This window comes from Taudactylus pleione, unplaced genomic scaffold (assembly GCF_031769625.1).
Source record: "Taudactylus pleione unplaced genomic scaffold, aTauple2 ptg000012l, whole genome shotgun sequence".
Taxonomy (NCBI): Eukaryota; Metazoa; Chordata; class Amphibia; order Anura; family Myobatrachidae; genus Taudactylus; species Taudactylus pleione.
In genome coordinates this window covers 443,947-461,475 of record NW_028284415.1, presented here as the reverse complement: position 1 = coordinate 461,475, position 17,529 = coordinate 443,947, and the positions used below count along the sequence as shown (strand labels likewise).

The 17,529-nt window shown below is 47.4% G+C and overlaps 1 protein-coding gene across 5 annotated transcripts in view; it reads left to right on the top strand.

Moving 5' to 3' along the window:
- Window positions 1–17,529, top strand: part of BPTF (bromodomain PHD finger transcription factor) — a 154,667-nt gene that overhangs the window by 46,269 nt on the left and 90,869 nt on the right. For 4 of the 5 annotated variants that reach the window (XM_088468524.1, XM_088468529.1, XM_088468523.1 and 1 more), the window contains exons 6-9: window positions 2,212–2,361; window positions 2,453–2,637; window positions 3,212–3,567; window positions 3,648–3,779. In XM_088468524.1, the coding sequence (XP_088324650.1) occupies window positions 2,212–2,361; window positions 2,453–2,637; window positions 3,212–3,567; window positions 3,648–3,779 (823 nt within the window). The remainder of the gene's footprint in view (window positions 1–2,211; window positions 2,362–2,452; window positions 2,638–3,211; window positions 3,568–3,647; window positions 3,780–17,529) is intronic. The other variant, XM_088468526.1, reaches the window with a different exon arrangement.

Below are 17,529 nucleotides of genomic sequence, written 5' to 3'. Positions count from 1 at the left end.
AAATGTTATTCTCTTCCTCAGCTAGTGACCTACTCAATTCCTTTACCTGAACCCTCTGGCACATTCTCTTCATTTGACCCCACAAATGAAGATGAAGTATCTACACTCTTCTCATCCTCCTACTCTATTACCTCTCCTCTAGATCCTATACCCTCACAAATTAGTAAAGCTCTGTCTCCTGTGCTCATTCCAACCCTAACTAAAATCTGTAATCTCTCTCTTTCTACTGGCATCTTTCCATCACTGTTCAAGCATGCAGTGATTACTCCCATTCTGAAAAAACAAAATTCTGACCCTAACACTCTCTCTAATTACCGTCCCATCTCCCAGCTCCCATGTCCCTCCAAGCTACTGGAGAGACTTGTCTACACCCGCCTCACACACTTTCTTAACACCCGCCTCACACACTTTCTTAACACCCACAACTTATTGGACCCACTTCAGTCTTGCTTCTGTTCCCAGCACTCCACAGAGACAGCACTGACTAAGGTAGTAAATGATTTGGTCACTGCCAAGGCTAAAGGCCATTACTCACTCCTAATTCTTCTAGATCTCTCTGCTGCTTTTGACACTGTTGACCACTCTCTTCTCGTACAAACATTACAATCCCTAGGTCTTAAGGACACAGCTCTTTCTTGGTTCTCTTCCTACCTATCTGATCGCTCTTTTTCTGTTTATTTTTCTGATTCTGCCTCCTCTTCGCTACCTCTATCAGTTGGAGTACCGCAAGGCTCTGTCTTAGGTCCTTTGCTATTCTCAATCTATACCACCTCTCTTGGCAAACTAATCCGCTCTTTTGGATTTCAGTACCATCTGTATGCGGATGATACTCAAATCTACCTATCCTCTCCAGATTTATCACCATCTGTATTGGTCTGTGTCACTGAATGTATTTCTGCCATTTCATCTTGGATGTCATCTCGCTACCTGAAACTTAATATTTCTAAAACAGAATTAATTATATTTCCACCGGCCAATAACAGTTACCAATCTGATCTCTTTATCACTGTTGATAACTCAACAATCCACCCCACCCCACAAGCTCGCTGCCTTGGTGTCATCCTTGATTCTGAACTGTCCTTTGTTCCCCACATTCAATCTGTCTCAAAATCATGTTACATACATCTAAAAAACATATACAAAATTCGACCATATCTCACACAAGACACTGCAAAAACTCTAATCCATGCACTCATTATTTCCCGCATTGACTATTGCAATAGTCTTCTTACTGGTCTTCCCAAAAACAGGCTATCGCCATTACAATCCATTATGAATGCAGCTGCAAGGCTTATCTTCCTTGCCAAACGTTCATCGTCTGCTGCCCCGCTCTGTCAGTCCCTCCATTGGTTGCCGGTTTTCTACCGTATTCAATACAAAATACTGTTACTTACACATAAGGCCATTAACCGAATTACACCCAACATACATCTCTTCACTCATCTCAAAATATCTCCCAACCCGAACCTCTCCGCACAGCACAAGATCTGCGTCTCTCATCCCCGCGCATTACTTGCTCCCATTTACGGTTACAGGACTTTCTTCGGGCTGCACCCACTCTATGGAATGCCTTACCACACACAATAAGACTTACCTCTACTCTTCAATCCTTCAAGCGTTCCCTGAAAACTCACCTCTTCAGACAAGCTTATCAGATTCCAGAACCGACCACATAACCTTCATAGCTTCCGTGTCTTATCACATCCCCTCTCACAGTCCACACATAACCTCACATATTGTCTTTCTTTCACATACTCCTGAAATTTTGCCGACATTCCTGTGTGACTGGATCATGCAGCCCACCAAGAAACTCTGCATTCTGGCCGGACCAAATTGCAATATATAGCACCTATCCTTGTGTATCAATGCCTATTTCCCTATAGATTGTAAGCTTGCAAGCAGGGCCCTCTTACCTCTATGTCTGTCTGTTATTACCCTGTTTTGTTCTATCAATGTTTCCAATTGTAAAGCGCAGCGGAATATGCTGCGCTATATAAGAAACTGTTAATAAATAAATAAGTTCAGAACTATGGCTCTGACTTGTTGTTACTCACTGTATCTATTGCTATAAAAGCTTTATTACCTGGAAGCAGGTGTAATGGATTCCGTCAATAGTATTTTTACATATCACCTTAACGGGAGACAGGAAAGGTGAGGTGATGTGCGTTTTGTCCAGCCCTCAAGTAAATGTTATGTTTTCCCTATTAACAGAAGCTGCTGATGCTGCCTTGGGTACCAATGTTCCTTCTGCACACAACTCTGTCAGTGATGATAGTCCAACCAGCAGTACTGCACCTGACCAACAGGGGGATAACTTTAATAAAGTATCCCAGCAACCTGCTTCCAAGCAAGATGATACAGGTGAGGATGGACTAGGCACTCCCTGAAATATGATATTACACAATGCATACTTGTTTTTTTACTAAGTCTATTTCATTTTTTTGTTCTTCAGCCTCTGGGGATGTGAAGTTGGAAAAGGGTCCTGGGGATGCAGCTGAGCCTACATGTACGGTGAAGGGACCCTTGAGGATGGTGACAAGGTTACGGAACCCCGACAGCAAGTTAAGTCTGTTGAAGAATCACCAGTACTTTGACGCAGTCCATGAAGCAAATAAGATTTATAAGGAAGGCAGAGAGGTTTGTGTTTTGCGTCGGCCACATATGGACCAACTGCACTCAGTGGGACACCTAACCTACCCTTTGGTTCTCTTCTATTTTCAGCTGAGTTTATGGGCTTAGAACCTTTCTGTGCTATTGAATATTCACCACCTGGTTTCTGGTATCTATAGACCTTCCCAAAATCTCCTGAGAATCTGCCATAGCTGGTGAAGGATTCCTTGAATATGGAGGTTATCCCTTGCGCCAGTTACTGGAGCAGGCTTTTATTTCAGTACATTACCCTTGGCGTCAGTGTTCTGTGTTGCACATGGCTATGTGGACCATTATTTTGAGAAATGTGTCTTTGCTTAACCTTTTTAATTTCAGCTTTTAAAGGTGTCCCTGTTATGTCTGAGTGCTGTAAGGATACATTGCAAACCTCTAAATAGACTGTTTAGAAACCTTAGTTGACATTTTTTATTTTATATAGTGTTGTATTGGTATCCCTAAGATAAGTTGTACCACTCCAGAACCAGGACTCCAAACTGTAAGGGGTCTGGTGGTCAGTAAACATCTTTTACTTTATTAACTTGCCATTGCTTTGCTGTTACAGGTCCTAGTTGTTAATTCTCAAGGTGAGATCTCCCGGCTTAGTACCAGAAAGGAAGTGGTTATGAGGGGAATCTTGAGCAATTACTTCAAGCTTGGACAGGAGGGGAAATACCGTGTGTACCACAACCAATACACCACAAACTCTTTTGCACTGAATAAGCACCAGCACAGAGAGGACCATGATAAGCGGAGGCATCTCTCCCACAAATTCTGCATGTCACCCATGGGCGAGTTCAAGTGGAATGGGTCTGTTCACGGCTCTAAGGTATTGACCATATCCACTCTGAGGCTCAGCATCGTTCAACTTGAGAACAATATCCCTGCACCCTTTCTCCATCCCAACTGGGCCTCGCACAGGTACTGTAGATTATGCTATGAGTGCTGTTACGTGTAGTAAAAATATATGGAGAGTATTCTGTCTGACTTTTCATTTGCAGGTCCAACTGGATCAAAGCTGTTCAGATGTGCAGCAAGCCCCGCGAATTTGCACTGGCTTTAGCAATACTGGAATGCGCCATTAAACCTGTTGTCATGTTACCCATTTGGAGGGAATCCTTGGGACACACAAGGTAATTAATGTGTGGTGGCTTTTATAGCACATTCAATAATACATCTTCCCTAACACTTGCTAGTTAAAGATTGGTTCTATAATATGACTTTCATTAAGAAAGTAATATGTTCCTATTTCTCTTTCATCCACTAGGGGACACTGGAGGTGCTTACACTAGGGTATCGAGGTGTGGATAGCTGGAGCTGGCACTTTAAAATGTAGAAGTGTGAAGCTCCTCCCCCTCTATGCCCCACCAGCCCTCAGTTTAGAAAATGTGCCTATGGAGCTGGTCACATTATGCTGTGCTCCAGCAAGTCACTTATTTTATTTAACATATTTATTTATTTTTGTTTTATTATTTATAACATCTTTTACATTGTTTTTGAGGTACCCTTCGCCACCTCTCTAAAGGTGGGGTCCGGGTACCTCTCGACCTGTTAACCTCCTGGGTTAATATGGAAGGAGTGTGCAGTGCTTAAACTAAAAGCTACTGACAGCTCCTATAACGCCACTCACACAGCACAGACTGCCTCCAGGAAGAAGCTGTGAGGAGAGTGCTGTTAATACAGAGGAGCCGTCCTGAGGGGAGCACAGTGAGTATGATCACATGCACTTTCCCCGATTCCTGTCCCGCTGCCAGCGCTGGTTTCAGAGAGCGCTAGAAGTGCTGCTCAATGATATGCTTCTCCCCTCTCCCCGCTGATGAGCGTGACTAGCGGCTCCTTCTCAGCGGGGCTAGCACAGGGGGGGAGATAACAGCGTGGTGGCCATTTTACAGTTCCTCGGACTTGAGGAGAAAGGGGGCGGAGCCTAATAGCGCGGGCTCCGTGGTCTAATTAACGCGGCAGTGGCTGTTAGAGCAGCGTGGGGGCTGCGTTTAACGTGTTTGCCTGCATCTCTCCACTACAGGTAGTGTGCAGGCACATGCTGAAGGCTGATTCTCCTGTCTACATCCCTGGCAAGGCTGTGAGTAACACTGGGGTGTCAGTGCAGGGAATCTTATCTGTGGGAGGGGGTACCTCTTCCTCTGTGTCCCAACCAGCCTTCTGTTTTATTTCAAATCTCTGCTGTGTCTATTGTGTCTGGGTGACTGTTGTTTATCCATGTCAAACAAAACAAAAGCGGCTCAAAAGATGTTTGTCTGTTCTAAATGTAACCACAAACTATCTAAGCCGCATGCCACTGGGTCCACGTTATATGATGCTTGTATAACAATTGATCCACCGATGGCTATTCCTGACTCAGTTGCTCCACCATGGGCCGCTGACATGTTAGGAGTTATGTCAGACTTAACGTCAGAGTTAGCTGAGGCACGAAAGTCTCAACCTCCCTGGGTGGCGGAGCTAACTAAGTCTCTAGACACCTTGGTACAGGTTATGGGCGCAGCAACATCCGCACCCTCCACTTCCTACCAGAGACTGAAGCATACTATGACGACTGTTCTCCAGTCAGAGGAGTCGGAGGAAGAATTCCTTACTATGGAGGATACCAAAGAAGGGGAATTGGAGGTTGCGTTACAGGACGACACACATCAGGAGTTAGAGTCCACCTCTCCCGGGGTGGAATCTTTAATTTTGGCGGTCAGAAAGACCCTGAATTTACCTGAGGATATAATTCCTCTATCACAGGAGTTTGAATTATTTAACGAACAACCGAAGAGCTCTGCAGTTTTTCCGTTCTCGCAGCAGCTTCAGCAACAGCTCTCGGTAATTTGGAAACAGCCGGATAAGAGGTTCCAGATTCCGCGCCGGTTTTCATCTAGTTACCCTTTTCCTTCATCCATGATGGAGAAGTGGGAGACCCCTCCTCCAGTAGATGCGTATGTCTCCCGGCTCTCAAAGAAAACAGCACTCCCAGTACCGGGAGCTACAGTTCTAAAAGATCCTTCGGATCTTAAGTTGGAGACAACGCTAAGATCTGTTTATACAGCAGCGGGTGCTCAACTCAGGCCCACACTTGTTACCGCTTGGGTTAACAAGGCGGTGGTTTCCTGGGCCGATCAATTGATTACAGGATTGGACTCGGGTAATTGCAGAGCAGAGTTACGTCTACTAGCAGAATACATCCGTGATCTGCAGTTTACATGGGAGAAGCTTCAAAGGATATCAGTCAGATTAGTGCTCGCATATCTGCTTCAGCGATTTGGCCCGCAGAGCCCTCTGGCTACGCGCTTGGCAAGCTGACGCAGATTCCAAGCATGCGGTGGAAAGTCTACCATTCACTGGCGACATGCTGTTCGGCCCGGAATTAGACAGATGGATATCCCAAGCCACAGGGGGTAAGTCTTCCTTCCTCCCGTCAGCTGCATCGGCTCCCAGAAGAATTTACTCTGGACCTTCGTTTAATTCCTTTCGGGCGCCACATTCCTTTCGTGGTAGGACCAGAGGTGCGCCCTCGCAACCAAGAGGTGGCAGAGGTAGAGGTCGTCCACACACGTTTGCTCGTAGACCAGAGCCTAAACCAGCTGAAAAACAAGTGGTATGACGGTCTTCCGTCCCATCTGGGACCATCTGCAGTGGGAGGCCGCCTGCAAAGATTTCAACAAGTTTGGAACCAGACTTCTACAGAACCATGGATCCGAAGACTAATTACCCTGGGGTACCGAATAGATTTCGAGACCTCCCCTCCACATCGGTTCTTCACTACAAGTCTGCCAATACAGGCAGAAAGAGCCAAGGTTCTACAGGAGGCTATCCAGTCTCTAGTAGTATCTTCTGTGATAGTTCCAGTTCCGGAACTTCAACGAGGTATGGGGTTTTACTCAAACCTGTTTGTTGTACCCAAGCCAGATTGCTCGGTCAGGCCCATCTTAAACCTAAAGTCTTTGAACCGGTATCTGAAGATGTATCGTTTCAAGATGGAGTCTCTAAGGTCAGTAATAGCGAGCTTGGAACCAGGGGAGTTCCTATTATCCCTGGATATCAAGGACGCATATCTCCATGTTCCCATTTGGGAACCACACCAGGCTTTTCTGCGTTTCGCCATTTTGAAGGATCACTATCAATTTCGGGCATTGCCGTTCGGGTTATCCTCGGCTCCCCGCATCTTCACCAAGCTCATGTCAGTCATGATCGCTCTCCTTCGGTCATCAGGAGTGAACATAATACCTTATTTGGACGATCTGTTACTCAAGGCTCCATCGGTGCCGCTTCTATCAGATCATGCCTTACTGACATATCACATTCTAATCCAACATGGTTGGATAATCAACTTCAGGAAGTTGAATCTCAATCCATCCCAGAAACTTTTATTTATGGGCATGATATTGGATACGAAATCTCAGAGGATTTTTCTTCCAACAGACAAGGCCAAGGATATCCGAATGTTACTTCAGCTTGTCCTCAAAACAAAGACTGTGTCAATGCTGCTTTGTCTGCGTCTCTTGGGGAAAATGGTAGCTGCTTTCGAGGCATTACAGTTCGGCTGGTTCCACTCCAGGGTGTTTCAGTTGGACCTGTTAGCACAGGGGTCAGGGTCTCATCTGTTCCTACATTGACAGATCCGTCTGAGCCCGGTTACCAGAGTAGCCCTTCTTTGGTGAACACAATCCAGAAATCTGTTAGCGGGAAAATGGTTCGGAATGTGGGACTGGATCATCATAACCACTGATGCCAGCCTTCGAGGATGGGGCGCAGTGGTCCTCGATTATCACTTTCAAGGTCGATGGTCCCCTCTAGAACAGAAGTGGCCCATAAATGCGTTGGAACTCACTCAGAGCGATTTACAATGCTCTGATAGAGGCAACAGAGTTGCTAAAGGCTCGTCCGGTAAGAGTTCAGTCCGACAAGGCGACGGCTGTCGCTTACATCAACCGCCAAGGAGGGACTCGGAGTCGCATAGCTATGCGAGAAGTAACTCGGATCCTCCGATGGGCCGAGTATCAGTCAATAATCCTGTCAGCGGTATTCATTCCGGGTGTGGACAACTGGGAAGCAGATAACCTAAGTTGACAGGATGTCCATCCCGGGGAATGGAAGCTTCATCCAGACGTGTTCAACGCGCTGATACGTCGATGGGGATGTCCTCAGGTGGATCTCATGGCGTCACGATTGAATCGTCAGCTTCCAGTATACGTGTCAAGAACTCGAGATCCACAGGCGGAAGCAGTAGACGCTCTGACAAGTCCGTGGACCTACAACTTCGTTAACCTTTTCCCTCCGATTCCACTTCTTCCTCGTCTTCTAAAAAGAATAAAACAGGAGTCAGCCTCGGTAATTCTTGTGGCCCCGAACTGGCATCGGAGAAGTTGGTTCTCGGACCTTCGGTCCCTATTATTAGACGATCCGTGGCCCCTTCCTCTGCGCCCGGATCTTTACAGCAGGGCCCTTTCATACACCCCAACTTAGCGCAACTACGTTTAACAGGGTGGCTCTTGAAACCGATATCCTAAGACGTAGAGGTATCCCAGACGCGCTTATTCCCACCATGCTACGCGCCAGGAAGCCAGTTTCGGCTGCGCATTATCATCGCATCTGGCGTGCTTATATCTCATGGTGTTCCAGTCGGGATCTTCCGTCTAGGACTTTTCGCTTATCCCGGTTTCTGCTTTTCCTTCAGACGGGTCTGGATTCTGGCCTTCGTCTGGGAACCTTAAAGGTGCAAGTTTCTGCCCTTTCCATTTTCTTTCAAAGGAAATTGGCTCTCATTCCTGAGGTGCAGACGTTTCTTCAAGGGGTCTTGCGCGTGCAACCTCCTTTTGTACATCCAATTGATCCCTGGGATCTTGATCTAGTTCTTCTGTTCCTTCAGTCGCACATGTTTGAACCTTTGGAGGAGGTTGATCTTAAGTACCTATCTTGGAAGACGGTAATCCTCCTGGCTCTCGCTTCGGCTCGTAGGGTTTCGGAATTGGGGGCTCTTTCCTATAAACCTCCTTACCTAGTGTTTCATGTGGATAGAGCGGAACTCCGGATGATAGCCGCCTTCCTTCCTAAGGTCGTGTTGGCTTTTCATATCAATCAGCCTATTGTGATACCAGCTTTGGTGGAGGACTCTGGTTCTTCTACCTTGGATGTGGTTAGGGCTCTCCGCATCTGTTGACAGGACTGCTTCCCTTCGTAAGTCGGAGTCGCTTTTTGTCCTCTATGATGCGGTTCGGAGGGGTTGGCCAGCGTCTAAGCAGACTTTAGCACGTTGGATCCGGCTGACTATTCATCAAGCTTATGTTAGTGCTAACCGTCGGCCTCCTTCGTCAATTTCGGCTCATTCCACACGTTCTGTGGGTGCGTCATGGGTGGCCGGTAGAGGAGCATCTATGTCACAATTGTGTCGTGCGGCCACTTGGTCTTCAGTTCACACGTTTGTCAAGTTTTACAAATTTGATACGTTTGCCTCTTCGGCGTCCCGTTTTGGCCGCCTTGTTCTGCAGGCGCCACAGAGCACTCCCGCCCGTGGGGATAACTTTGGGACGTCCCCAGCGTAAGCACCTCCAGTGTCCCCTAGTGGATGAAAGAGAAAATGGGATTTTGGTACCTACCGGTAAATCCTTTTCTCTGATTCCACAGGGGACACTGGACGCCCACCTCTGCGCTCTATGCCTGCCTTGTTCGGTTTTGTTCTGTATGTTGTATGATTTAATTATTGTGTGTTCTTCTCTCCTTTCACTCCGCTTGTTCTCCACCTCCTCTCGGTCTTCATTTTCTAAACTGAGGGCTGGTGGGACATAGAGGGGGAGGAGCTTCACACTTCTACATTTTAAAGTGCCAGCTCCAGCTATCCACGCCTCTATACCCCAGCGTAAGCACCTCCAGTGTCCCTTGTGGAATCAGAGAAAAGGATTTACCGGTAGGTACCAAAATTCCATTTTTATTCCTATTTCGTACTGTTTGGGGGACACTGCGACTGTGGCTTAAGAGGGAAGGTGTTTAAACTATTAGAATTGAAACCCGGATATCCCCAACCCCTTCCATCAGCTGTAGCAACCCAGTTTTTTATTTAGTGCCTGCAGGAGAGGTAAGAACAGTTGGAGATAGTGCTACTTATTTTAATTCTAGCTCAAGTTTTCTTCCTATTATAGGTGCTTGAATCCGATTATAGGATAAGACTTTGTTGGAGCAGGTGTCAAGACAGTGTAGCATGGTTTGAATCTTGCCTTAAATCGATGTATTCTCTTTCAGGGGCTGTTGCTTGTCCGACCATGGCTATTGCATGGCAGGCTAAAGCAATAGAGAGCTGGGCTGACACACTTGAAGACTCTTTTCCCTCAGAAGCATCTAGGGATCAGGTGTCTTCCATAGCTCACATACGAGATGCAGCTTCCTATATTGGAGAAGCGACATTGGATGCCAGTCTCCTAACTTCTAAAGTCTCAGCCACGGCGGTGTCTGCCCGCCGTACCCTGTGGCTACGCTCATGAAAGGCCGATGCGGATTCTAAGAAGGGCTTGGAAGTATTGCCCTACAGCGGGGAGATCTTGTTTGGCCCAGACCTTGACAAGATTGTAACCACATTGGCGGCATCAAACACTGCAGGTCTGCCTTCAGCGTCTACTACTACTACTACAAAGCCTCGGTCTACATCTTTTAGGTCCTTTCGTCCTCAAGGAAAGCCTAAAGGTCAGTCCTTTCTAGGCAGTCGGCTTCAACTAGGGCTGCCAAGCCCAGGACCAAGCAGGCCTGGAACATCACACGCGCTTCTTCAAAATCCGTGGACAAGCCCTCAACCTGATGGGACGGGCCTCCCCCTGGGGGACCCCAGAGTAGGAGGCCGACTTCAGTTTGCCCAGTGCTGGTGTCAAACAACCACGGACGCTTGTGTAAGAGAAGTGGTCTCTCACAGGTACGCCCTCTCATTTCTAAGACGGCCACCTCACCAATTTTTCTACACAGGCCCTCTTTCAGACCCAAACAAGGCCCTGTAAATCCATAAATCCATAAAGTCCTTGCTGCAAGCAGGGGTAATTGTGCCAGTCCCACTCTCTCAGCGAGGGACCGGTTATTATTCTACTCTTTCTGGATCAGAAACCGAATGGGTCTCATCGGCCTAACCTCAAATCCCTGAACAAATTCAAGGTACCCAGGTACAGGATGGAAACCCTACACTCTATCATCCTAGCTACGGAACCTGGGGACTTTATGGTATTTCTGGATATTCAGGACGCTTACTGTACCTATAGCGCCTTCTCATCAGCGATATCTCCGGCTTGCTATACTACAGCAATACATCCAATTTCAGGCTCTACCCTTTGGACTATCCACAGCTCCACTGGTATTTACCAAAATTATGGCTATCAAGGCAGTCCTCCTGCGTGGCCCGGGTCTCCGAGTGCTACCATATTTGGACGACCACCTGCTCTTAGCAGGATCACCAGAGGTACTTCAATGCCATCTGCAGCAAACCATCGCTTTCCTTCAAAAGCACGGATGGTTAATCAACTGGAAAAAGTCCTCCCTGACTTCTTCACAAAGAATGGTTCATCTGGGAGCCCTGCTAGATTCTCAGGATTAGAGAATCTTTCTGTCATCAGACAACCGGACTGGGTACTCCTAACAATGGACGACAGTCTCCGGAGCTGGGGCGCAGTGACCGGTCAACACTCTTTCCAGGGCGGTTGGACATCGGTCGAATCAACACTGCCAATCAACATATTGGAACTTTGAGCTGTCTACAGGGCCCTCATACTGGCCCAGGACATACTTCAAGGAAAACTTGTACAGGTACAGTACGACAATGCCACAACAGTGGCTTACATCAACCATCAAGGAGGCACTCAAAGTCGGGCAGCAATGACAGAAGTGTCACGCATTCTGACATGGGCCGAGGGTTACCTCCCGGCCATCTCTCTTTTAACCTGTCCCTCTCTCCTTCCCCTTCTCTACCTCCAAAAGCCACCATCACTAAGCGTAACATTGACACTATCGACACAGTTTCCTTTTCTTCCCTGCTTGACTCTCTTCTCTCCCCTATCCTCTCTCTCTCCTGTCCAAGCCACTTCCCTATACAACGCCTCCCTTACTTCTGCTATGGACTCTGTTGCTCCGGCGATCACTACTCACACTCGCAGATCTACTCCTCAACCCTGGCATTCCAAATGCACCAGATACCTACAAAAGTGTTCACGAACCGCCGAGCGACAGTGGAGAAGATCACGCTCTATGGCAGATTTTCTCCATTTCAAATTTATGCTCTCATCCTATAGTGCTGCTCTCTCCCTCTCTAAACAGTCATATTTCAAGATCATCTCCTCTCGGTCCTCTAATCCCCCTCGTCTCTTCACCACTTTCAACTCTCTCCTTTGCCCACCCTCTCCTCGTCTTCCCTCCTTGCTCTCTGCCCTTGACTTTGATACCTACTTTACATCTAAAATTGATTCCATACGTCAGGACATCATATCCAACCAGTCCCCCAGCTCTCCACCTCCTCCTTTCCCAGATCACCCCTCCCAATCAACTTTACCAACTCTAGCATCCTTCTCCCCTGTATCTGGAGAGGAAGTCATGGCCCTTATCCGGTCCCCCCCCCCTTGATCTTATCCCCTCCCCCGCTTCCTCTCTCTTTCTGCCTGCTCCCATCTTGCCCACCTCTTTAAACTCTCCCTCTCATCAGGCACTGTTCCTTCTGCATTCAAGCATGCCCTTGTCTCCCCCATTCTTAAAAAAACCTGCCCTTGATCCTAACCTTCTTTCTAACTACCGACCCATCTCCTCCCTTTTGCCTCCAAACTCCTTGAGCGGATTGTCTACAAACGCCTTACCACTTTTCTTTCCTCCCACTCCCTCCTTGATCCTTTTCAGTCCGGCTTCTGTTCTCTCCGCTCCACTGAAACTGCCCTCACAAAAGTCAGCAACGACCTCCTTGCTGCCAAATCCCAAGGGCCACTACTCTCTTCTCATTCTTCTTGATCTCTCTGCTGCTTTTGACACTGTGGACCACCCTCTCCTGCTGCATATCCTTCACTCCCTTGGTCTACGTGACACTGCCCTCTCCTGACTGTCATCCTACCTCTCTGACCGATCTTTCTCAGTTTCCTCTCATGACTCCTCTTCCCCCCCACAGCCTCTTACAGTAGGTGTTCCTCAAGGTTCTGTTCTTGGACCTCTTCTATTCTCCCTCTATACTTCCTCACTAGGTGAACTCATCAGCTCTTTTGACCTCCATTATCATCTCTATGCTGATGATACTGAAATCTACATTTCCTCCCCTGATCTCTCCCCCTCTCTTCTGACTCGTATCTCCCAACTGTCTCTCTGCCATCTCTTCCTGGATGTCCCAGCGATTTCTTAAACTTAATATGTCTAAGACAGAGCTGATCGTCTTCCCACCCTCCCACATAACCTCACTTCCCACTATTTCTTTATCAATTGATGGTATAACTATCTCATCTAGCCCCAAAGTGCGCTGTCTTGGAGTCATCTTGGACTCATCCCTCTCCTTCAAACCACATATCCAGAAACTTTCACAGTCCTGTCGCTTCCATCTCAAAAATATTTCTAAGATCAGACCCTATCTCACCCAGGATGCTACAAAAACCCTAATACACTCACTGGTCATCTCCAGATTGGACTACTGTAACTTCCTCCTATCTGGCCTCCCCAAATCCCATCTCTCTCCTCTCCAGTCTGTCCTCAATGCTGCTGCACGGCTTATTTTCCTCTCCAAACGCTCTACATCTGCCTCCCCTCTCATACAAGCCCTCCACTGGCTCCCCTTCCCTTTTAGAACCCAATTTAAGGTTCTCACGCTCACTTACAAAGCCCTCACCCAATCTTCCCCCATATACATCTCTGATCTCATCTCCCTTCATTCTCCTCTCCGCTCTCTTCGTTCAACTAATGCACGCCGCCTTTCATGCCAGCTGATTACTTTCTCCCACTCCTGCCTCCAAGATTTTGCCCGCACTGCTCCCCACCTCTGGAACTCTCTCCCACTCCCCATCAGACTCTCCACCTCTTTGCAATCCTTCAAACGGGCACTCAAGACCCATTATTTCATCAAAGCCTTCCAGCTGTCATTCTAACTCCCTGATACATACACCTTCCTCCCCATCTGTGTCACCCCTGTTTGTCTTCCCCTCCCCTTTTAGAATGTAAGCTCTTATGAGCAGGGCCCTCTTACCTCTTGTACTTCTCCCTACTTTAGTTTTATCTACTTCTTACTCACCACTAGGGCACCTAACACTTGGCTGCTTATGCTCTGTTGCTTATCTTGGTGTTATGATCACTAATGTAGCAATATGTATTATCCATGTCCTGTATTGTATTGTTCTGTAAGTCGCTTGTCTACAACTTGCTTATGTGCTTTGTAAGGCGCTGTGGAACTTTTGTGGCGCCATATAAATAAATGATAAATAAATCTCTGCGGTGTTCATTCCGGGAATTCTGAATTGGGAAACAGACTTCCTCAGCCGTCGCGACGTGCATACTGGGGAATGGTCTCTTCACCCAGAGGTTTTTCAGCTCCTAGTGAATAGATGGGGGGGCATACCATAGGTGGACCTCATGGCCTCCCAACACATTTACAAATTGCCGGTGTACAGGTCCAGAAACAGGGCTACCGAGGCAAAGTTCGTAGACGCATTGTCAGTGAAGTGGACTTTCCAGTTAGCGTACACCTATTCCTTCCAGTCTTCCTTCTTCCTCAAGTTCTTCGGAAGTTCCAACAAGACGGAGGCACTGTCCTGCTGGTGGCTCCAGCTTGGCCCAGACGTCATTGGTACTCAGATCTTCGGAGTCTCTCCATCGACACTCTGTTCCTGCTGCTTTAACGTCTGGACCTGTTGTCTCAGGGTCCTTGCCTTTACCAGGTCCTGGGTTGTCTGTCTTTGATGGCATGGCTCTTGAGACATCCCTCTTGAGGTCCAAAGGATTCTTTAGCTCTGTAGTCCAGACTATGCTCAGAGCGCGTAAGCAAAGAGTGTGGCCTAAATATTCCCATTGGTATCGTACCAGAAGCTACGGCCCTCAAGTGTTTAGGATTTCCAGAGTTTTGGCCTTCCTTCAAGCTGGATTAGACCTTGGACTCCGCCTTGCCTCGCTGAAAGTGCATGTCTCTGCTCTATCCATTTGGTTCCAACGTAGACTTGCTCCACTACCGGATGTCCACAGGGTTTCGTTCCTCCATGGTGTCCTCAGTATACAACCTCCCTTTGTCCCTCCAGTGGCTCCATGGAATTTGTCAGTAGTTCTCCCTGCCCTCCAGGGTCCTCCGTTTAAACCCCTGGAATCTATGGAACTTAAGTGGCTCACAGCGAAGACTTTTTCTTCTGGCTATGGCATCCGCCAGAAAGGTGTCAGATTTAGGGGCGCCCTCCTGTCGCTCCACATTTCTCCTTCAGGGTTCATAGGGATCCACAGGGATACCATGGGGGAATATTATGGTTGGAATACCAGGCACCAAACAGTTAAAGCTTCGGCTCCCAGAATGCCCTGGTTCCTCCTCCATATATACCGCGTCCCTAACCATAGGACTTCAGTTTGTTTGTTTGGTGCGACAGGATTCAGACACACCTTTGTACAGGAGACTGCTTAGGCAGTCTTAAGCTTTCATTTTATGATTTATTTTACTTTGTTTTTTCTTGAGTTGGCAGTACTGAGCGTCCGTATTAGGACGCACAGGCTTCGACTCCATCTACCTCCGCCAGGCCGCAACATCAGTAATTGTGCTGGTGATTTCGGCGGGTCGTGGCTGAGCTAGCAGCAATGCTGCGACCTGGACTGCACCGGATGCTCGGAGATGTCAGGTAAGGTGATTCCTCGGTTGTGGGGAATCGCGTGTGGCAGTCCTTCTGGTTTAGAGACGCACCAGAATCCGCTGCTGTAAGTTCCAGGGATTGTCCGTGTCCTTGCTTCACCAGCCGAGGTCTTATCGTCTGATGCCAGGGATCGGCAGGAGATGCAGTCTGCTGCCACGAGGTCAGCGTACCCGGTTGGTTAATGCAGTTTAGGGGAGGTAGGTGCTTCCCTGGCAGTTCCTCTCCCAACCCAGACGCAGTCCTGATGAATTGGTTTCGCCGTCTGGGTTGGTCCGCCTGCAGCCCACGTGTATGAGAGACGCTCACTGTCCACGCTTAGTACACCTGTTAGCTGTGGTCTCAGGAGGGTCTAGCAGTCTACCTGTATACCTCTCCTTTGGTTAAGGTATACGGTGCTCTATATCCTACTATTACTTTGCGTTTCTGTAGTAGATTTTTTGAGCCCATTGTAATTATATTACATATTCTTTGTATGTGACTGTTTGCTAGCTACTGATTGCATTGCACTTATTCCAATGTGATTGTGATTTAGTGCTTATTGCAAATTTCTACTGTCAATTATAACTATCGATGTTATATCTTTCTGAGTGCTTCACATTCATTAGATTTGTGACGACTGTCACATAAACTTTGCGATTGTTGCCGCCACATCAGTAATTGTGCTGGTGATTTAGTTAGCAGCAATGCTGCGACCTGGATTGCACCAGATGCTCTGGCGATTCCTCACTTGTGGGTAATCGCGCGCGGCAGTCCTTGTTTCTGGTGTAGAGATGCACCAGAAGCCGCTGCTGTAAGTACCAGGGATTGTCCGCGTCCTTACTACACCAGCCGGGGCCTTATCGTCTAATGCCGGGGATCAGCAGCAGACTCTTATCTGCTGACACGAGGCCAGCGTACCCGGTTGGTTAATGCAGCTTAGGGGAAGTAGGCGCTCACCCGGTAGCTCCTCCCCTGACCCAGACGCAGTCCTGATGAATAGGCTTTGCGCGTCTCGGTTGCTCCGCCTACCCTCCATGAGACACTCACTGTCCACGGAGTGCGCTTGGTAGCTGTTGGTCTCAGGAGGGTCTTGGTCAGTCTCCCTGTATACCTCTCCGTTGGTTAAGGTATACCATGCTCTATATCCCACTAATACTGTGCGTTGCTGTAGTTGATATTGAGACCATTGTAATTATATTACATATGCATGGTATGTGACGGTTTGCTAGCTGCTGACTGACTATGCTCATGAAAATCATGTACGGCATATGTGTCTTCACAGGACATAAAGGTATTGGTGAAGGTGGTCACATTGCATTGTTACCTCTATACGTGTATATGCTAAGCGTAAAAGGAAACATGAGTTCAGACAGTTATAACTATTACTGCTATTGGGCCCCATACATCTACGACGGATTGCTGCGATCCTGCAACCCGGCATCGCAGGATCGCAGACATCGAACATGTTGGATTTCACCGATATGGCCATCACGATCCAAAAATTATCGTGATTGTCAAATCGGTGAAATTTAACATGTGAAATTTCAGCGATCCTTAACACCGATGGTGCCGATCGGCGTTTCCCAAATGATAGCAGGATCGCGACAATCCGTCGCAGATATATGGGTACTTTAAGCTGCCATCCCCCTCTCTCCTAATTAATTGGAGACACTCAGCTGCAATTGATCATGGAAATGTTTGCTAAGGGGAAATTTTGTCTTTCTGAGTATACCTTTCTCCTAGGACCAAGGTATACGGTGCCGACTTATAAGTAGAGGAGACAGAATATTTATATGCATGTAGATCCTGACAAACTTATGTGTTTAGGTAGTTGATTTTTATGCCCTTTTCCAAATATATTATATGCATTTTATGTGACTTATGCTAACTCTGCTGGTAAGAAGAGTTTTTTTTGTTTCCTGTTGTGTTCTTAACCCCCTACCTGATATATAGGGGTTAGTGAGTACTTCATATTTAATTTTATCTGTGAAAGGGGTCACATTGCATTGTTAACCCTACACTGGTGTGGGTTGCTTGGAATTATTTCCCATGTCTCAGGACAAACGTAAACAAGAGACCTGTTGTCTCTGTGCTGGTTTCA